The sequence below is a fragment of the Talpa occidentalis genome, unplaced genomic scaffold, assembly GCF_014898055.3.
Source record: "Talpa occidentalis isolate TD23 unplaced genomic scaffold, MPIMG_talOcc4v2.1 talOcc4.12, whole genome shotgun sequence".
NCBI classification, from domain to species: Eukaryota; Metazoa; Chordata; class Mammalia; order Eulipotyphla; family Talpidae; genus Talpa; species Talpa occidentalis.
Window position 1 is genome coordinate 5165458 of NW_023601212.1, and position 21255 is coordinate 5186712.

Below are 21255 nucleotides of genomic sequence, written 5' to 3' on the forward strand. Positions count from 1 at the left end.
CGTGTAATCACTTCCTCCCCGGTGCTTCTCACACGCCAGGCGCTGGGCTCCAGCGGAAAACCAGAGATCAGCGTCACCGGACATGAAGAAATCGGAAAAGCTTTACACAGGTGGAAGCGACCATCCTCAAAAGTGCATCGATTCCCTAGAACTTACATGAAATTCTAGAACAGGGGAGACTATTCTAGCATGAAGAGAAAACGGGAGCAACGACTCCCTGGGAGCAGAGGCAGGATCGCCCGGGAAGGGTGCTGAAGGCACTTTCTGGAGCAGTTGAAAGTGCTATTACCCCGCGAGGGCCCCACTTCACACAGGTGAGTGTGTCAAAGCTCCAAGAAAACGCACCTGGGGTCTTGTGTTTCATTCTGTCATTTTACTCAAAAGAAAACGGTAAGTAGACCGGCAAGCAGTGGCGCCCCTAATTAATGTTCCTCAGGCTGCAGCAATCAGGAAGAAGGGGCCAGATGTTGCCACTTTATGTGGCGCATGAAGAACAAGCTGGACAGGGCTGCGTGGGTGAGCTGGTTTGTGATAAGGCAAGTAGAGCCGATACCACGGGCAGACACTGAGGATAGCGTCTTCATTCTAGAACCCAGCCTTCCTCCGCACTTAAGGCTTAAGGCCGTCCTCAGGAAGCCTGGCTCCAGGCCATTGTTGCTGCCTCCTGGGGTCCCAGTGTGCAGGGGCTGGGGGCAGTTCAAAGAAATGTGCCTGGGACAGCCAGTGGCCAGCAGAGGGGCTAGTGATGGAAGTGGGGCAAGCCTGGGAGCTGCATGAGGTTATGAGGTCAGAGCTGTGAGCGTGAGGTCCAGATCATGAGCGCAGGGCGGGGTAACTGGAAGGATTTTGCCTCATTCTCAGTGTGGCGGGAAGTCAGTGGAGGGTTTCGAACAGAGGCGTCGCAGCTATCCAACTTTTGTTTGAAGGAATCAGTGACTTGTGGGGTGATAGGCTAAAGATGGACAAGGTAGTAGAAACCTGGTTAGAAAACCACTGCAGCTTTCAAGTTAGATACAGCTGTGGCCAGGTTATTAGGGGGCGGCTTGAGATTTATCCTGTTGACGGATATGGTTGATTCTTTTTCACTTCTAGCTGGTGATCCTTTGTATTTTTTTTTAAGATTTATTTATTCATACAAGAGCTGGGGTACAGGCCAGAGGTGTGGGAGGTGAGAGGATTCACCAAAGACAGAGTGGGGAACAGAACAGGCAGACAGACTGAAATACACTGCTGAGGGGAGCAGCGGGTGAGTCAGGAGAGGTCTGCTGCACCAGGTGGGTAGCTCTCTGGCCGGCTGGGGATCAAACTCATGCTGCAGAGGCTGTGGACAGCTTCATAGGTTGCATCTTACCCCTTGTACCACCAGGGAGGCCCCAGATCCTTTGTATTATTACCTCAATTTGGTTACCCTTTCTACTGCAGGTGTGCAGTTTTCATTTTTCCCTGTTTTGAACAGTGTTGCATTAAGAAAATTTGTGTTTTGGCAATTGGCGAATTTTTCCAGAATTGTAACATTGTGGGGTTCCAAGATCTGTGCATGTTCAGCTTAAATGGGGTCATTTAAGTCGTTTCCACACTGGTTATATAATAGTTCCTTTTTCTGTATGTTAGCATTTAAAACAGGTTTTAGGGGCCTCCCTTGTGGTGCAGGCAGTTGAGCGCAGCGCTGAGAAGCTGTCCACAGCCTCTGCAGCGCTGGTTCAATCCCCGCTGGCCTCAGAGCAACCCACATGGCGAGCTGACCTCTCCTGTCTTGCCCACTGCTCCCCTCAGCAGTGTATTTCAGTCAATCTGCCTGTTCTACCTCCTGCTCCGCCTCTGGTGAATCCTCTTACCCTCCTGCACATCTGGCCTGTACCCTGGCTCTTGTATAAGTAAAATAAATCTTTAAAAAAAAAACAGGTTTTACTGAAATACAGAAAAGTGCTTAGTTCATGAACATACGGCTCAGTTCTCACACACATGCAGTCAGGCCAGAAGCAGCACGACTCCTGGCCCTGATGCGTCTTGCTGCGTGCAAAGGGTTCACGCTTCCTGCTTTCCACAGAAACCGATATTCTGGCTCTTGGCAGCACGTCCCGGGCTTTTGGTTCTGTGCTGTGCAGAGGGAACCGTGCAGTGTAGGTTCTTTCGTGTCTGTCTGAATTCGCCCAGTTTTCTGACCCTGGTCCATATTGTATTGTTACAGCTCTAGCTATTGTGTTTCAGTATTTGAATGTTTCACTATTTGGTAGACAATAGTGTATGTTGGTAGACATTTTACTTTTAACTTTGGGCTATTGTGAAAAATGCTGCTAAGAGCATATTTTAATATTTGTGAACATGCACAAATGCACGTTTCCCGGTGACCTTAGACTGCAGTCACTGGGCCGTGTGGGACCCACGTTTGTTTTCATAGATGACGCCCATTTTCCAAAGTGGTGGTTGTGCAGATTTGTTTTCCAACAAATGTAGTTAGACAAGATGATCTAAAGTTACCTGTCTTTCTCTCATTGATTTATATATTCAGATGTGAGCCTTATGAATTAAGGTATTTCCCCCACTCTGTGGCTTGCCCTCTTTGTGTTTTTGATTCCGTGTTGTCTAATCTTTATTACTGTTGTCTGATCTTTATGGACCGCACACCTCTTCCTGTATAAAAAATACTTGCCTATCCTGAAAGCAAGAAGATATTCTACATTTTCTTCTATAAGTCTCACTGTTTTACTATGTTCATTTTTCTAAAAATGATAGAATGGATTTTTTGGTGTTGTGTGAGGTAGGATTATTTATTTTTCCAAATTGACCCCGCCTCATTTATTTAAAAAAGTACATCTTTACCACAGTGATTTCAGGTGTCGTTTTCGTCATGTACTGAATTCCATATGTAGTTGCTCCAATGCTGGACTTTGTTCTGGTCAGTTTGTTCATGTCCCGTGCCACAGTGTTGGCGCTACAGTGGACTTTGTAATAAGTTGTAATATCTGGAATGTCTAGTTCTGCCTTGTGAGTTTTCTTTATCAGTGTTTTCCTAAGTATTCTTGCTTTTTTTAAATGGACTTTCCTATTGTCCACCTCCATAAAACTAACATGGTATTTTTATTGGAATTGCCTTGAATTTATAAGTTAACTTGGGAGAACTAACATCTCTAAAATGTTAAGTCATTATCCACGAGCAGGGGATGACTTCCTATTTGGTTTAACTCTATTTCATGTTTTTCAGGAGTGTTAAAAAAAAACCTGTTTATACAGGTTTTGTACATTTCTTGTTAAATTTTCCCTAAGTATTTCATCTCTTATTATAGAGGAGGTGGTTTCTACCATTTTACCTTCTGGTCACTGTTTCTGTATCTTAAAGTTACCAGTCTTGTGTTTTAATTTTCTACTTAATGGAATTTTTAGTTTTATTATTACTTTTCTTGTAAGGCCATCCCCAAGGAGGTGATGTTCAACTTGGAACAATCAATGAAAGCTGTCCTGAAGTGATGCAAGCCAAGTGGGGGCTTGTTTCTGGTGGTCAGGAGCAGATTTGAAAACTATTGCAAATCCTGAATGCAAAGGCACAGGAAAAAAATCCCATTGCCATATTAGAGGAGAATCCTCTATCTGATGTAGGATTTAAAGCTGGAGGGGTAGCACTGAGAGATGACATAGTACTGATACAGCTGCATTAGCATCTTCTATATCAGCCTCAGATGTTAATTAGAAGTTGATGGAAATTAATTGATGTTTGATGTGATTTGCAGTTTAGAAAAGCAACCCACACCCTTGAGTGTGATGAAATGAAGGTGGCCTGTCCCTGCTGCATAATACACTACCCCAAACCACCAGGACTTTTGTGCCCACCCTGATGGCCCTCGTGGGCCTTGGGGATGGCTAATGATTATTGAGTGCTTATGCCAGAAACGTGTGAGCTCTCATGTGTAACATTCACCCCATACCACAACTCTCAGGCTGTGTGTTGTCATCCTAGCAGGTGAGGACACAGGCACAGCAGCTCAGTCATGTGCATAGTACACGCCATTAGTAAGTGGCAAAGACAAATGTGAACCCAGAGTCCTCATAACCACTGTTTTGCCACCCCTCGAATTATGGGTGCTCTGCACGCTGGGATGGGTGGCAGCATGGGGTGAGGAAGGGCTCTGAAATGCTGACAATTTTTATTCAAAGCAGTGATAATGTGAGCTACACTCCCCAGCATGGGGTAACATTGGTATTCATCAGTCTCTTCCTGAACACACAGGGTTTTGTCATGTTTCTTCTCAGAGAAGAAGATCATGGGCCTAGGATTATAGTTTCAGGTTCTTTACATTCCTGTGGTGTGTCACTGTCATCGCCCATACTGATGCCTCAGAGAGGGACATGCGCCCACAGTCATTAAGCTAAGAAGGGGTGGGTTCAAATTTAGGCCCATGATCTGAATGAGACAAAATATTGTCTTCCTGCCCCTCTGAAAGAATAAATAACAGCCTTGAGGGTTACAGTGTCAGCTGGTTAAAGGTGATATTTCTGAAGACCCACATATTTTATTGAGGCAAAACAGGTTTGCAGCATCCTTTATGACTAGATTATAGGGTCTCCCCTTCGGGTGTTCTCACCACACCATACCCAGCTCCAAAGGCTCCACAGTCTTTGACCACAGCCCACGGTGCTCCCTCCCCACTGCCTGCTTGACCAGCAAGAGCCCATATTTTCATCCTGAAATGTTTTTCTATAACCACATTGAAATTCTGAAAACTAAAAAATATATATACCAGTTACTGCTCACCTGCCACGGAACAGGGAGGCAATTTCAGCAATGATTTTTTTCATTAGCTTCAGTTGACTGGTTCTGATAATAAAAGGGAGTGTGCACATCATGGAAATTTTAAAAAGTAAAATATAATGAACAATATTGTCAACTCTGATTTTTCCATCAAAGCACACATATTTGTATGAGTTAGCTTACTCTCTTCCTGGTCTTTTCCAGTATTGTTATTTGTGTGTAAGGGCAGTAATGAACTCCCTCCTGCTGACCAGGTCAAGAAACATAAAATCACAACACATCATAATCTTCTTCCTCCATCAAAATTATTTCCCTTGCTCTTCATTGTATCACCAAAGGATGTGTCATGAAATGTATAATTAAAACATGATTTTAATTTTGTCTAGTATTTAATATTTATTTATTATTTTTGTATTTAACATTTAAATAAATCACATTATGTTTATTTTCTATCTTGGTATTTAACATTTAAATAAATCACATTATGTTTATTTTCTACCTTGGCACTTTCAACAATATGTAGGCAAGATTAATCCACATTGGATGCAGCAAGAGCCTAATTTCAGTGTTTATAATGTTCCCTGATGCAAAGTAATAATTTTTCCATTCTAGTCTTCATACACACAAGGATTGGAGAGAGCATATTTCATTAATATTTTTCTTCTATGGTGGAATTATATTATCTCTGAGGGTTTATATTCTCCTTTCATCATTTAACTTTGTAACTATTTTCCTGCGACATTAAAAACTTTATAATTATTGTAGCTAACTGCTACATTTCATTTATGTATAGCTGTAAGTCACCATTCCATGGAGCTTTTATTTGGATTTTTTCCATTTATTACTAAAAAGAAAGTGCTGCTGAACATTTTTACATATATTTTATGTTTTTCAAAGCATTTCCTAGGTCATTCCTGAAATATAGAATGCCTATTCCTATTCAAAAATAAAAAAATTTAAGTTCAAACTTCTCTGCGGAACGGTGGTGTGAGGGAGAATTCATCTTCTCAGAAACGAAGGCGCGGACGCGTCCCGGCCCGTCCTCCCAGCGTTTCCTCCCCAGCTGCCGGCCAAAGGGCCCGACGCCAACCACCCGCCTCCGCCTCCGCCTGCGCGGTGCCCCTCGGGGCGGTCCCGCGAGTCTCCGTCTGGGCGCGTTGCTCGCCCTCGCCGCCAGGCGGCGCCCCCTGGCGCTCCCCACTCGGCCCTCAGCCCCGCCCCGCGTCTCTTCCCCGGCAGCCCCGCCCTGATCATCCTGTGCTCGGCCCCTTCCCCCGCCCCGCCCCTCCCACGCCTCACTCTGCGCAGCGCGCCCCGCCCTGACCGCGTCCTCCCTGCGTCACCCCACCCGCGGGCCACAGGACGACGCCCGCCATACCTGCCACCTGCTTCTGCCCCAGGAGTCGCTCCTTCCTCCCGCCACTTCCATGTCAGTGCGCCTCCCCGACTGCGATTTATGCGATTTATCCCACGATACCACCCCAGTCCACAAGAGGGCGCGCTCCATCTATACGCGCCATCTTTTGTCCCTGGAGCCTCTCCTTCCTCCCGCCACTTCCGTGTCAGCTTGTTCTGCAGACCGCGATTTTCCCACGATACCACCCCAGTCCACAAGAGGGCGCTCTCCATCTGTATGCTCCATCTTTTGCCCCTGGAGCCTCTCCTTCCTCCCGCCACTTCCGTGTCAGTTTGTTCCGCGGACCGTGATTTTCCCACGATACCACCCCAGTCCACAAGAGGGCGCTAGCCGATTTCGCCCACTCCCATTTCGGTCAGGGAGCCTCTCCTTCCTCCCGCCACTTCCGTGTCAGCTTGATTCAAGGACTGCGATTTTCCCACGATACCACCCCAATCCACTAGGCTGAGCTCTCCGTTTCACCTGCCCTCCCTTTGCCCCATGTGCCTTTCTTTTTCACCCCTTAGTAACAGGCCAGAAATGACGTCAAATATTGCTACGAATCTGAAAAAGCCGCGGAAAGAAAATTGCTGGAGGAAAACAAAGCTAGGAAGAAATGCACAGCGCCGTCCTGCTGACACGGAAGTGGGGGGAGGAAGGAGAGGCTCCCTCACCAAAGTGAGGGTGGGTGAAATCGGCGAGCGCCCTCTCGTGGACTGGGGTGGTATCGTGGGAAAATCGAGGTCTTTGGCGCGAGCTGACACGGAAGTGGTGGGAGGAAGGAGAGGCTCCCTCACCAAAATGAGAGTGGGTGAAATCGGCGAGCGCCCTCTCGTGGACTGGGGTGGTATCGTGGGAAAATCGCGGTCCGTGGAACAAGCTGACACGGAAGTGGCGGGAGGAAGGAGAGGCTCCAGGGGCAAAAGATGGCGTGTATAGACGGAGAGCGCCCTCTTGTGGACTGGTGTGGTATCGTGGGAAAATCGCGACTAGTGGAATGGGCTGACACGGAAGTGGTGGGAGGAAGGGGAGGCTCCTGCGGCAAAAGCAGACGGGCAGGAACGGACGTCGCCGTCCTGTGGCCCAGAGGGAGAACGCAGGACCGGGACTGCATGCAGAGAGCGTCGTGAGGCGCGGCAGGGGACGGGGCGGGAGGGGCAGCGGCTGAGCGCAGGTAGTGGCTGGCGCGGCCCCGGGTCCTGAAACGCCGAGAGGGACTGAGGCCCGCAGGGGAGCGAAAGGGCCCGAGCGCCGAAGCGCAGAAAAACGCCGGAGGGCGCCCCCCGTGGCAAGGATGAGCAACGCACAGAAGCGCGGGGACAGGAATGGGCCCAGGACGGCCAAGCCCAGCGCCGCCTTGGGGGTTTGTGGGGGCGGGGGGGCAGAAGCAGCAGCGCTGCCGCAGCAGAGATGAAGACACAGCCCTGCACAGGGACGGGGCGGCCGAGGGTGCAGGTGGGGCCTGTGTTCAGCTCCGGGGACAGGGGGAGGGACATGTCGGCGAGGACGAGGCCAAACGCGGCTGCGCACCCGCTCCCGAGAAAATCGTTCCTACCACCCTTCAGAATTCAAAATGTTTTTATTTTCTCTAAATAGAAAGAGCGGTTCTGTTTTTGGGAGATGACCTAAGGAAATGCTTTGAAACATAAAAATCTTGACGTGTGAAAATGTTCACCAGCCCTTTCTTCACAGTAACACTGGCTGGAAACACTGGAAATGAAACCCCCCCACCATGGTTAAATGATTACGGGGTAGACACGAAGGACATGGAGCAATTAAATCGATCTTCCTTTCCCCAATCATCAAATGAGAAATGCATAAAGGAAGAAACGCTTGATGAGCATAAATGTTGTCTGTTCTCCCTCCGACTGGCCTGGAGACTGAAGGCAAATGCTTTCTGGGAGAGGCTAAAGGAGAACAAATCAGTGTTTGTAAACGCCCGAGGCATGACTTAGATGCCAAGCAAATGCTTTCTGCTCCTGGCTCGTCCTGTAATGGAGAAAATAATGGGAACACGCCAAGGAGAACACAGAGAGGTCAACAACATTGGCCTCTTACCCACAGACACGCACAGGCACAGGTCCACAGACATTAAAAGTAACAGAATACACAATTTTCTTATCAACAGAACATGTTACTGTGTGACACTGATAACCAGGGACTGACATTGTTTGCGTTTCTTAAACACACTGAGGGGATAAACAAAGTGACAGCAACTAAATCCGAGGGATTGCTGCTGAGTCCTTTGTTTCCTCGACACTTTTTGTTTTTGTTTTTGTATTTAACATTCATGCTAAGATAGATTTTTTTCAGAAGGAATAAAGGTAAGTGTGTAAAATGTCTGTGAAATATAATGTAATGGAAACGTGCACAACAGGCCTGACCATTTCACAAGTAAAGGCCAACATCTCCAAAGGTGAGAGCCGTCATTGGCCAAATCACAGAAGGCAAGTGGTGGAGCAGTTGTGTCTGGAGAGGGTAGAGACAGCACGACGTGAGGCGGCTCAGGAAAGCAACCTGAAACACTAACACAAAAATTAAGCCAAATAGACGAAGGTGAGAGGCGGGGGCTCACTGCAGCAGTCCTGCAGGGGGGAAGAGTGTCCCACATCCACAAAGGCAATGCAGCCATGGCCCCGCCTCGGGGAGAAACAGACCCTGGCTAGTGAGCGCACGAGGCAGGACCCAAACCATGGAGAGCGGGGTCCGCTTGTCCTGCTTTTAAAGAAAGCGGGGTCGCCCTGCCCTTCCTCTCCCATCCTGCAGATGCCTGTCCTGGCGCGCAGGCAGCTTCACCTCCTTCCAGACTAGTCTGGCTTTTTCTGATCCTTTTCTATGGCTCCTCTGCAGGAGAAGCGTTAGACTGGGGGAGGCTTTCAGGCCTCAGTGGCCCTGCTTTGGGCCAACCCTGTTGGGCTGGGCATTCACGCGTGATGGGGGGGACTTCGGGTGCTGGATTTGGAAACTTCCTTCTTCCCCTTTTCTTTGCTGTGCACGAAAATTCCTTTCCATGAAAGGTCTTACCTGCTAGAGTTTTGTCTTGATGAGGTGGATGGCAGAACCTATTTAGAAGAGGCGGGTGTGGGGGTTCTGGGGTGCCCTCACCATGCTCTGTAACACCTGCAGAATGACAAAGGCAAATATCTGTTTCCATAGCGGGTGAGAAAACAAAGGAATGTTCTTGTAAAAACTGCTGACTCTGAGAAGCAAGCGAGGCGGCTGAGGGTACAAGGGAAGGGGAGAGAGGACGGGCCAAAGGGGAAAATGTCAGGGACTAACGGGTGTGATGAAGGAAAGTTCTAGAAAATAGCTTGAGGGTACAAAGGTGCTGTTACAGCGTGACCTGGGGGTCTGAGGAGGGTTATTTGACAACGACCTGAAGGGGTGACACAGCGGGCGCTGCGAGCGGAGTGAACCACAAAGGCCCGACTCTGAAAATGTGTGTTCTTTTGAGCAACGTTAACGGGACCCATGGGGGGGTGGAGGGGGGTTGACGCTGAAACCCCGGCCTGTGTTTGTCATGGTTGTGGGAGGATCCGCCTCTAGGTCTGAGGAAACTGGGAAGTGGGTGAGGGAGGCGGCGACTAAACTAATAAATAAAAACTGCGGGGCGGAACGCCTGAGGGAGAGTCAGACAGAAAGACCCGCAGGGCAGGTGCATGCATGGCCAACACGGTGGGGACCAGGAGGAACAGTCTTAGCCACAGCTTCAAAGAGAAAAGTCGCGGATGGAATAAAATGATCCCACACAGCTAGAGCAGGCGGTGACTGCCGTGGGCCCGGGGCGGGGAGTCTCACAGGGGAGCCGAGATGATGCTCTCTGGGGTGCTGGCGGGTACCTGGAATATTTTGGTTAAATATGAACTGGAACCTTGTGATGCAAACGCACAGGCTGTTTCATTATGAAGTTAAATACACAGTGATCAAACACTAGTATTTTTAAAATCTCTCCTCTGCTGTTCTGTTCTCTCTGTTCTGCTTTCCGTCTCGTAGAATTAGCAGCAGGTGACGGGAAGACGCCACGGAGCCCCTCCGCTGTGCTGTGTATCTGTTTGTGTTTTCTGTACCGTGGTTGCCCGCGGTAGAGCATCGGAGCCCCCCTCAGGTGCAGGCCCCGTAATTCCGCCCCCACCACAGCCCCATGAGCGTCGCCACAGTCCCTGGTGCCCTTCCCTCCCCTGTTCTGACCCCTCGCCCTCCACCGCTCCGGCCTCCGCCCTGGGGTTTGCCCGCAGGTGAACAGAGCGTCGCCCCGCGGGGAGGCAGCCGCTGTCGTGAGCACGAGGGCGCCTCCCTGTGCGCTGCGGCTGCGTGAACTAAGGGGGCGACCCACGGTCGCCATCAGACCAAGGCGGACGGCGAGAGTGTCCTCCCAGGGCAGCCCCGGCCCTGCGGCTGCAGACCTGCTCTGGCGCCGGCGAGTTTCACATTCAAATCCTTCCCCGGAGGCTCGGCCACGAGGGAGTGACCGGGCGGCTGTGACTTGATGGCCGAGAGGCCGGCACTGCGGAGGCGGCTGTCCCACAGCAGGGGGTCCGTCCAGAGGCCTGCTGGACCCGGCAGGTGGCGAGATGTGCTGTCACAGGACCACCCCGGCTAGCGGGGAACAGGCCCAGGTGTTCCTGCAGCTTCCAGCCCGTCCTGCAGACAGAGCTCCCCCCAGGAGTAGACATTCCCCGGGCTACCCCAGGCTGGTGGACCCTGGAGACTCTGGACTCCGGGCAGGGCAGGCACAGGGATTTCTTGGATGCGCGAAAGGTGGCCAAAATGACCCTGGGGCACTGCTGTCTGTGCTTCAAGAAGAAAGGACACAGGTAGCAAGTCCACGTGTGTTCACGCACCGAGACGCATCTCAGGATTGTAAAGCATTCCACGCGCCAGTGCACTTAGACAAGAGGTTGGGATTGGAGTCCTCAAAAATTCTGCCAAATGATGATTCATATTCTTTACTAATAAACAATGACCAAATCTTTCTTGAAGTCCAAATCTTTCCTTAGGTGCCACCGATGTGCCAGAGATGGCACAGGGGCGCTCCAGCCTGATTGGTATGTTTCTAATTCCAGCATGGTGTTCAAAAGTGAACCCCTGGCCTGCTGTTCAGATCCCACCAATGGGTTCTCACATGGCCCTGGGCCCTGCAGCTGTGCTGGGCATGGGGTGCAGGGGCCTGAGATTCTCACTGCACCTAAAAGGCTTCAACCAGGCCAGACACTCAAGCAGACAGAGCTGGTGCCACCATAGTTGGAGTCTAAAAATAGTTCGCCACCGGGCCTCCCTGGTAGCACAGAGGTTTAGTCTCAGTACTATCAAGCTATCACCAGCCACTGCAGCACGAGTTCGATCCCCAGCCAGGGAGTTACCCACATGGAACAGCAGACCCCTCCTGTTTCCCCGCTGCTCCCCTCAGCAGTGGATTTCAGTCAGTCTGCCAGTTCTGCTCCCCACTCTGTCTCTGTTGGATCCTCTGGCCTCTACTCCAGCTCTTATAAGCATAAATAAATAAAATAAATCTTTAAAAAAGAAATAGTTCACCCCATCAACAGAAAGGAAGATAAAAGCTATATGATTATATCAATAGCTGCCAAGAAAGCATCTGATCAGATTCAACATCCATGAGTTACGAAAACCCTCCAAAACTGGGGCTAAATGGAACATAATAAAAATTACGTATGACAAGCCCACGACCCACATCACTCTCCATGGTGAAAACTGCAAGCTTTCCCCTGGGAGCTTGTCCAAGACAGTCAGGTCTCTTTCTCCGCTAGTAGTCAACAAAGGGAGCACCGGCAGGCCCAGCTAGAGCAGGCAGGCAAGGAAAAGCGAGAAGCACAATCCAAATTGGAAAAGCAGCAGCGGCCACTATTTAGATAACATGACAGGATCCACGGAGAAGCCTAGAGACACTGCAGAATAACTGAAACAAAAGAGCCGGTTCGGCAGAGTGGCCGCTCACAGTCACTACACAGAAACCAGGCGCTTCCCGCGCGCAAACAGTGAGCGGAGGAAGAGGCGAAGGAAATGATCCATTTACAATCACAGCAACAAGTGAAACTCCAGGAGTGAACCCGCAAAAGGAGGGGAGGCCCTGGACACAGAACTGCAGACGTGGCTAACCCGAAACCCGACGGGCCGGAAGGACAGTGGCCGCCGAACGGCCTCCTACCCGGGGCAACCTACGGAGTCACCGCGGTCCCAAGAAAAACGCTCGGGACATTCTTCACAGAACAGAACAGTCGTTCCTGACGCTCATGTGGTGCCACAAAAGGCCCAGAAGAGCCAGTGCCAGCCTGGCGAGCCCGGAAACAGTGCTGCAGAGGTGACTGCCAGTCAGGGGGAGGGCGCTGGTGGGGCTAAGGGGGGTCGGCTGGTTCACGGTGAAAGACCTGGGCGCTGCGGTGGGGGAGGGTGGGGTGACGGGCCGTGGGGGGTGTGAGTCTTCCCCTGAGTCATGGACGTGTGACGTAAGTGCATACTAGATGGTATCGCCATTAAAAAAATAAAGAGAACTGTGATAAAAAATAAAAATACAAACCATTCACCACACGGATGGGCCTAGAGGCGGTGACGCTGAGTGAGATAAGCCCGCAGAGGGACGTGCTGTGAGTCCACTCGCTTGTGAACTATCAAGCAAAGGGAAAAAAGGAACAAAAAATAACAAACCCTCAGACTCCAACGACAGAGTGACGGCTGGTGGGGGGCTGGGGGTGGGTAGACGTGATGATTGGTTGGTGGTGGACGCTGCCGGGACGCTTGATCACGGGTGTGGTGAGAGGACACGTGTGCTGGACTCAGAGAACACACTCCAGGGCCGAAGCAGCACCCACAGGCCTGAGCGTGGCGTGTGGTGGCCTGGCGGCCTCAGCAGCCCTGGCAGGGGTCCCCGCCTCAGAGCAGGCCAGCCCAGCGCTCTGGCAGTGAGGCAGCCCCCAGCCCTGTGTCTCCTGGTTCCGGGCTGTTGGGAGGAGTGTCAGGCCCTGCTGAGGGAGCCCTGTAGCAACTGAGGCCTGGGAGGAAGGCCTGTGGCCCCCTGGGCCGCTGTGGCAGGTCTGAGGCCTGGCCTTCCCTGCGGCCACCCAGACCCGTGCCAGCCCACAGCAGGCCCCCTGTATCGCCACACCAGGCCCCACTGAAGGGTGTGGGTGCAGTGCGCCTCTGCCCCCTCAGGCTGCTCTAACCTCTGCTCCCCCGGGCCTATGACCAGGAGCCTGCCCGTCCTCAGCGCAGGGACATTTTCCAGGTTGACTCTCCCTCTCTTGAAACAAGACTTGACTTAGCTCCATGGCATCTTCCAACCTGAAGCGTAGAGAGTCACGATGCAGCCACCAGGGATTCGTCCACAGAAAACATGTCTGTGTCACTCTGGGCCCCAGAGAACCGTGGTCATGGGGAGATGAGGCTTTGCTTCCGAGACACATTCACAAAGGAGCCGCATTTCCCTCAAGGCCAAATCAATAGAGATAAAAGTGCTCCCAAGAAGGAGGAGGTTTGTGGGGGGTGGAGCCTTGGTGCCCCTGGCTGCCTTTCTGCAGAGAGAATCCGCACACAGGCAGTGTTCTGCAGGTGGTCCTTTGCCCGAGTGGGCTGCATGTCAGAGGAGCAATTTATGTAATGAGGAACAATAAGAAATGGTTCTGCTGGGCTTGATAAGCCATAAATACCTGCCTAGATGCCGCCCCATCACTTACTGACCGCTGCCAGGAGCCCACACCTGAGCTCCCACAGACATGACTTTGTGATGCCCTGTGCCTTCCCGATGGCCTGTCTGCAGCGCCCAGGGCAGGGCAGTGCCGCTCCTGGAGCAGTGACAGCCCAGTGAGTCGGCTCCCGGAGTGACTGCCCTGCTGCAGAAGGATGGAAAGCAGTGGGGGAGGCAGGAGCACCTTCTCTCTTCAGGAAACCAGTGACCTTTTCGCGAAACCAGTGACCTTTTCGCTATTACTGGGAATTGCCGTGAGCACAGGTATGTGGTTTTCTTCAGGCTTTCCAGACCACTGCCAGCACCTCCTGGTTCTCCAGGGCACAGTTCTCGAGGTGGGCCTCTGGAGCAGACCACCCGTGCGCCCTGGGAGCTTGTTAGAAACCCACTTCTCAACCCCGACCAATGTCCGCTGCCAGAAACTCTGGGGGTGGGCCCAACAGTCTGTTCCAGCAAAACACCTGCTTCTCCTCCACTCCCAACTGTGGTTTGATTTCTATACATTGTATATTTCTAGAGGTTGTAGATACCTTTTGAGTCCACAGATAAGGACTGGATGAGCACTCTGCCAGGAGTGCTGTGCTTTTTCAGTACCATTGAGAATGGACCTTTTTTACCCTCTAAACTACCCTACTGATGGTTTGCAGGGACATAGAAAGCTGATGATGTTAGTATAATTGTGTCTAAGGTTGACTTTCCTTAGTTTTGTAAACAGACAATCTTAAGAGCAACTGATAGTGACCATTTTTCAATTGTATCATTTTTTTATTGCAGCAACACTGTATTTCTGGCTCAGTTCTATTCCATTGCTCTGGGTGCCTGTTTTTATTCCAATGCAATAGTGTTTTGATTACTACTGCTTTGCACTGCTGTTTGAAGTGTGGGAATGTGGTATCCAGTTTCTTTTTTGTTAGGGTTGTTGTGGCTGACCAGGGTCTTTTGTGTTGCCATATAAATTTGAGAATGTTTGCTCTATTTTTTTTGAAGAATGCCATGAAAATTTTAACTGACTTGCGTTGAATCTGTATTGGCATTTTAACATTATTACTCCAGTCCATAAGCAAGGACTATCTCTCCATTGCTCAGGTCTTCCATTTCTTTTAATAAAACCTCACAGTTGCTTTTTTTTTTTTAATCATATAGGTCTTTCACTTGCCTTGCTAGGTTTATTCCAAGGTATTTAATTTTGCAGTGATTGTAAAGAGACTGTTTTCTTGATTTCTTTTTCCTCTAGTCTGTTTGCATATAGGAACACAACATACATTGTTTTTATTTTGTAGCCTGCCATTTTACTGTACTTATTTTTTCCAATAGTTTTTATTGGGTCTTTAGGGTTTTTAATGTATATTATCATGGTATCTGAACACAGTGATGCTTTATTTTTTTTTCCAATTTGGATTCCTTTCATATATTTTTCTTGCCTAATAAGACTAAGATTTCCAATATTATGCTCAACAATAGGGGTGAGAAAGGACATCTTTTTCTTGTGCCTGATCTTAGAGGAAACGCTTGGTTTTCACCAGTGAGTATTATGTTACCTTGGGTCTGGCATATGTGGCCTTCATTAAATTGAGGGATAGTCCTATCCTCATTTTGTGCATAATTTTAACATAAATGGATGTTGGCGCTTGTCAAATGCTTCCTCCACACCTATTGAGAGGATCATATGGTTTTGTCATGACTTTTGCTGATGCAGTGGATGACATTAATTCATTTGTTTATGTTGAGCCATTTCTATATCCTTGGAATAAATCCACTCGGTCATGGTGTGTGACTTTTGGCATTAGGGTAAAAACAGACCTTTGTCCACTTTTGGCATCAGGGTGATCCTGGCCTCATAAAATGGATTTGGAAGCATTCCCTCTTCTTCAATTTCTGGGAAGTCACTGAGTATAAGATTAGGTAATAGTTCATCTTTAAGGGTTTGGTAGAAGTCACTGGGGAAACTGTTTCTGGACTTTTACTTTGGGGGGGAGACTTGATTATTGTTGCAATTTCTTGCTTATAATTGGTTTATTCAGGTTTTCTTGTTCTTCCTGATTCAATCTTGGAAGTTTGTATAGTTCTAACATGTTTATTTTTTCTAGATTATCTAATACATTGGCATAAAGATATTCATAGTAGCCTCTTATGATCCTCTGTATATCGTAGATGTCTGTTGAAAGTTCATTTCTAATTCTACTTATTGGAATTTTCTTCCTTTTATTCTTAATGACAGGGAGGGCGGTACCTGCCCAGGCATGGCAGGGAAAAATCTAAAAATCGCATTTTTAGAATCTTATGAACTTAAAGGGGTTGGCACTCCAGAAGTGAAAGATGGATGAGGCGCTTAGTAAGAGCGCAGGTTGGGAGTAACCAGCGTGCACAGGTGTTTAAGGAGAGAAAGCCACAGACTAATTGCCCTTATGGACACTGAGCCAAAGTCCTCAGATGAAAGCACCTTCCAGAGAAGATCTGGGCTTGCCCGGGAGCCAGTGTGCGCTTCACCCAGGACCACTTTAGACCGAAATCCAGTGAGTTGGGGTTTGCAGGTGAGTGTCACTGGGGGGATCTCAGCTGTGGTGCTGTGTGAGTTTTCTCACAATATTTCACCCACAGATTTTCTTCCTTTTCTCTTCTTTGTACTGTGACATGATCTGAAAGTGCTACTTAAATTTTGTTTATTTGGATGTCATTTCAGATTTACTGAAAAGTTGAAAGAACACTAAACAGTTTCCTTAGATATCCTTTAATGGACATCCCAAGTGTTAACATTTTATTGTACTAAAATTTTTCTTTATGCACTTTTCTCTCTCCCTTTCCTGTGTGTGTGAGAGTGATTTTTTTGAATCATTTGAGAGTAAGTTGTGTTGCAGATATGGGAACTCTGCCTCTACATCTCTAGTATCCCCCAGAACAAGGCCATTGTCTCACATAACCACACACAATGACCAAAATCAGGGAATTAACACTGATGCTATGTCATGATCAAATTTACAGAACTCGTTGTCCTTAGACAATTATCCTAACGATTCATCTAAAGCAAAAGAAACCGGAGATTATGCGTTACCTTCGGTTGACTCGTCTCTTTGGCCTGGTTTCATCTGGAACACTCTCATTAACCGGCGCTGGCGTTTCTCAGGGCCCAGGGCTGTGGCAACACAACGTCCTTCCATTTGCGCCGTTCTGGTGTCCCCTGGCGGCCGCGTGGAAGTCCTGCATCTTTTGAAGGCCTCCCTCAGCAGGGAAGTTCCGTCCTTCTTCACGCCCCCAGCCGGGGCACAGCATGCGGATCTGCCCCATTTATAGGCTCCCAGAACACTCCACAGGGCTGTCAGGAGATGGGTGGGCGCTTTAGGCAGGCAGCCCGGATGCTAGAGCTCCGTTGTGTGGAATTGCATTTTGATTTTGTCGTAAAATCAGTTCTTACAATTGGGGGTTGGGATAAGATAATTCACTTTTTTTAGGATTTAACTTATGACTGAAAGGAGAACCGACTCTTAGACCAAATGGCTAACTTCCCAGACAACCCGCAGGGCGAGCTCGGCCAGCTCTCTCGCTGGCGGGATGGAGCCGGTTCCCTGACAGCTCACGCTGGGTCCTCTCTTCCTTCACAGGTACGGCAGCTCCATGGACGCTCGAAACCAAAGCAGACTTTTAGGATTCATCCTCCTCGGGTTCTCTGGGGACGCAGAACTGCAGCCCCTCCTATTTGGGCTGTTCCTGGCTATGTACCTGGTCACTGTGCTTGGGAACCTGCTCATCATCCTGGCCATCAGCTCCGACCCCCACCTGCACACCCCCATGTACTTCTTCCTGTCCAACCTGTCCTTTGTGGACATCTGCTTTAGCACCACCATAGTCCCCCAGATGCTGGCGAGCATCCACGCGGAGAACAAAGCCATCTCCCGCAGGGGCTGCCTCACGCAGGTCTATTTTTCCATGTTTTTCCCTGTCCTGGACACGCTGCTCCTGACCATCATGGCCTATGACCGGTTCATGGCCATCTGCCGCCCCCTGCACTACATGGTCATCATGAACCCCCGCGTCTGTGGCCTCCTGGTCTTTGTTACCTGGCTCGTGGGCATCATGACCTCCTTCCTTCACCTCTCTCTGATGATGCCCCTGGACTTCTGTGGCGCCCTCGAAGTGCCTCATTTCTTCTGTGAGCTGACGCACATCCTCAGGCTCGCCTGCGCAGACACCGGCCTGAACGACGCGCTGATTTACTTTATGACGGCTCTGCTGGGTGTCCTGCCCCTCGTCGTGATCCTCTTTTCCTACTCGAGAATCGCGTCCTCATTAAGGAAGATCACCTCGTCTGCAGGGAAGCAAAAGGCACTTTCTACCTGTGGGTCTCACCTGTCGGTGGTCTCCTTATTCTACGGGACAGGGGTTGGGGTGCACTTCACTTCCGCCGTCTCTCACTCCCCCGGGAGCATCTCGGTGGCCTCCGTGATGTACGCGGTGGTCACCCCCATGCTGAACCCCTTCATCTACAGCCTGAGGAACAAGGATGTGAAGGGGGCCCTGGGGAGGCTCCGCAGCAGAGCAGCCTCCTGTCTGTGACGGAGCCGCGCGCCCCGGACGAAACGAGGGTGGCTGCTCCTGGGACATGCGTTAGCCTGAAGGTCTTACTCCCGGAACATTCAAGCCATTTTGTTCTCCCTGCCTCGATCTCCGCCTTGTCTCGCTCCCACTTTTCAATCCTTTTAAACAACGAATAGCCCCAGGCTCTCTGTGATGACTTTTCTGCTCTCTCTGTCGTCCAGAAGCTGTGCTCCGGGTTTTCTTTCTTTTTTTTAATTTAAAGATTTATTTATTATTTATACAAGCACTGGGTACAGTCAGAAGCGCGGGAGGGCGAGAGAATTCACCAGAGCCAGAGCAGGGAGCAGAGCAGGCAGAAGGACCGAAGGACACTGCTGAGGGGAGCAGCGGGCGGCAGGAGAGGTCTGCGCACCATGCGGGACCCTCCTCCGGTGGCCGGGGAGCAGCCGGGGTTCGAACCGGTGCTGCAGAGGCTGCGGGCAGCTTCGCAACCCAGCGCCCAACCGCTGCGCCACCGGGGAGGCCCGCTCCGGGTTTCCTTCTGTCCGCACTGTGAGTTCCACCCGGGGACTTGGAGCATCCGCTACGGCTTTGTAGATAACGGATGGTTCCCCTAGCCAGTTCTGTGGGTTTGGTGTGGGTTTGTGCTGCTTGCGTGCGTGTGGTTGGATCATGGCGAGAGAGGGTTGGAACGTGCATGAAAGCACGGCTGCTGTGTGAGGAGCGGGTGAGCTGCGCTCCCTGCGCTCCACGCCCGTGTCGCCGTCCTGAGAGGAGCAATCACTCTCTCCATTCTCCAAGTGAGGAAACGGAGACCCTAAAGGCCAAAAACCTTTCTAAAGTTGCAGCGGAAACAAGTGGCAAAACGGAATTCAAACCCTGACCCACAATCCATGTCTTGTTAGTGGGCAGAATGAGGGGCACCCCAGGACCCCACCCCTGCCCGCCCTAAACGGGTTCTGCCACCCCCACCCCCCACGAAGACAAAGCAGACGCTGGCGCATGAGGCCTTCAGGGGAAAGGAACCATCGCACAACGCGTGTGTGGCGGACAGAGGAGAAGGAAGAGTTTCCAGATGCGGCTCCCAAAGTTCCAGCCCCGCACGGGCGAGGCCCGGCCAGCAGGGCTCACCCAGGGCAGGGCCACTGAGGCCCGGAAGCCTCACGAGTCTGAAGCATCCTCTGGGGGGGCCCTGGGAAGGGGCAGAGGGGTCGGGCGAGTCTGGAGGAAAGGCACAAAGAGGCCAAGCCAAGGCAAAGGCCGCCACGTCAGCCGCCCCACGGGCCTCTCACCCACGTCTCTTTCCCTCCGTGTCCCCCAAGTACCTGGTACAGCCCCGGGCTGAGAAGCAGGCGCGGCTTCCTCACTGTCTCTCCCTCCAGCTGCCTCCCCCAGGGCTTCCCCAGAAGCCTCTTCCAGGCCTGCTGAGCTCAGCTCCGCCCTGCAGCAGGCGGGGCAGGAACAGGCCTCCCTCGGCTGCCACCCGCCTTCTGACCACAGCTGCGGGGCTTGACCAGGGTTTTGATTTTGTGCACACGTCTGCAGTCGCTGTTACTGCTGATTCAGGATGTGTCTCGTGCCCTGGAGAATCCCACCTCCCGTGTCCTGTAAAGTCAGACTCGGCGATGTGGTTTGAGCTGCAGGCCGGGAGTGAGGAGAGTGTCTTCTAAGCGAAGCCCTTTAGGGGCCGGTACACTGTTCCTTATGCTTACTCTGCCCTTGATCTTGTTGGGGCCCAGGGTGCGGAGGGACCCCGAGGTTCTGACTTCCCCGCAGGAGAGATTCGCGGGGAGTCAGCGGAGGTGAGGCAGACACAGGCTTCCTTGCCGTGACAGGACACAGGAGTGGGCGCTGCAGGCCCAGAGACGGGTCCCGTGGGGCTTGAGGCTGCTGCTAAGAATACGTGCTTCGTTTGAGGGGGACAGGCTCACAGGTGGGACCCTGAAAGGGTTTGGACCACTTTTGTTTCACAAAAGGGGCAGGAATTTACAGGCTGGGTTGATGAGGTTTGGCCAATTCTGTTTATCAGAAGCATCTGACCCCTGACCTGTTAGATAAGAGAGAAGTTTAAAACTAGTAGCACCTGGTGCATGACCCCTGACCTGTTAGATAAGAGAGAAGTTTAAAACTAGTGGCACCTGGTGCATGTTCTGGAACATGCACTGCTGTTTTTCAGAAATACTGAATGGGTATAGTGGGGCTGCTGCCATTGTGCTAATTCCTGCTCTATCTCAGCGTGGCTGTCATGGAAGGCTGATTTTGCAAGGTCAAATAGTTTAGAAAGCTGGTAAATAAGTTCAAATAAGTAGAGCATTTCATGAGAGAGAGATAAAATTTTGATTCTATTTATTTAGTGTAGAAGAATGGGGGTGTAGGCCAGAGGTACAGGGGTGAGAGGATTCACCAGAGACAGTGGGGAGCAGAACAGGCAGACTGACTGAAATCCACTGCTGAGGGGAGCAGAGGGGAGACAGGAGAGGTCTGTTGCGCCCTGTCGGTAGCTCCCTGACCAAGGATCGAACTCAGGCCATAGAGGTGACAGTGCTGAGCCCCCTAGGCCACCAGGGAGGCCCAAAATTTTGATTCTTTTAATCAGTAACATTTTAACATTATACTGTTTCATGAGTTAAAGAAGACACATTACTGAACAGATGGTGTCACTAATAGGTGGAATACCGACCAAGGGTTAGAAAAGAAAAGCCTGACAACCAGCCCTTAGACGCTGACCCTGAGGGGGGCGAGGGGAGGAGAGAGGAAGAGCACCAAGAAGTGGGAGCACTGGGCCCAGGTGCTGGAATGGGGTGATGTGGTGGAGGGAGCACATTGGTGGCGACCCCTGATGGGGGTACCCTAATAGGACCTCAGCTAAAAATAGAACACAAAGGAACA

At 50.7% G+C, this 21255-nt stretch overlaps 1 protein-coding gene and 1 long non-coding RNA gene across 4 annotated transcripts; one reads left to right on the plus strand and one right to left on the minus strand.

The window, feature by feature from the left end:
• The first annotated feature begins 269 nt into the window (after nt 1-269).
• Nucleotides 270-18588, plus strand: LOC119240434 (olfactory receptor 7D2-like). 2 transcript variants are annotated; one of them, XM_054692980.1, is made up of 2 exons: nt 270-314; nt 17433-18588. In XM_054692980.1, exon 2 carries the CDS (start codon nt 17446-17448, stop codon nt 18382-18384), a length of 939 nt encoding a protein of 312 aa, XP_054548955.1. In that variant the 5' UTR covers nt 270-314; nt 17433-17445; the 3' UTR covers nt 18385-18588. The 2 variants fall into 2 exon arrangements, with proteins under 2 accessions (XP_054548955.1, XP_037360722.1); XM_037504825.2 differs by lacking the exon at nt 270-314 and adding an exon at nt 16361-16367.
• On the minus strand, nt 7669-19855 carry LOC129145448 (uncharacterized). 2 transcript variants are annotated; one of them, XR_008550989.1, is made up of 4 exons: nt 19692-19855; nt 17889-18136; nt 9165-9260; nt 7669-8665 (listed from the first exon to the last, which is right to left on the minus strand). It is a non-coding gene; the product is annotated as an uncharacterized LOC129145448 (long non-coding RNA). The 2 variants fall into 2 exon arrangements; XR_008550988.1 differs by having other exon boundaries at nt 16886-18136.
• Nucleotides 19856-21255: the final 1400 nt, after the last annotated feature.

What these genes read in the sequence shown, in the direction of transcription:
- LOC119240434 (XM_054692980.1), top strand. Translation starts at nt 17,446, where the DNA reads ATGGACGCTCGAAACCAAAGCAGACTTTTAGGATTCATCCTCCTCGGG.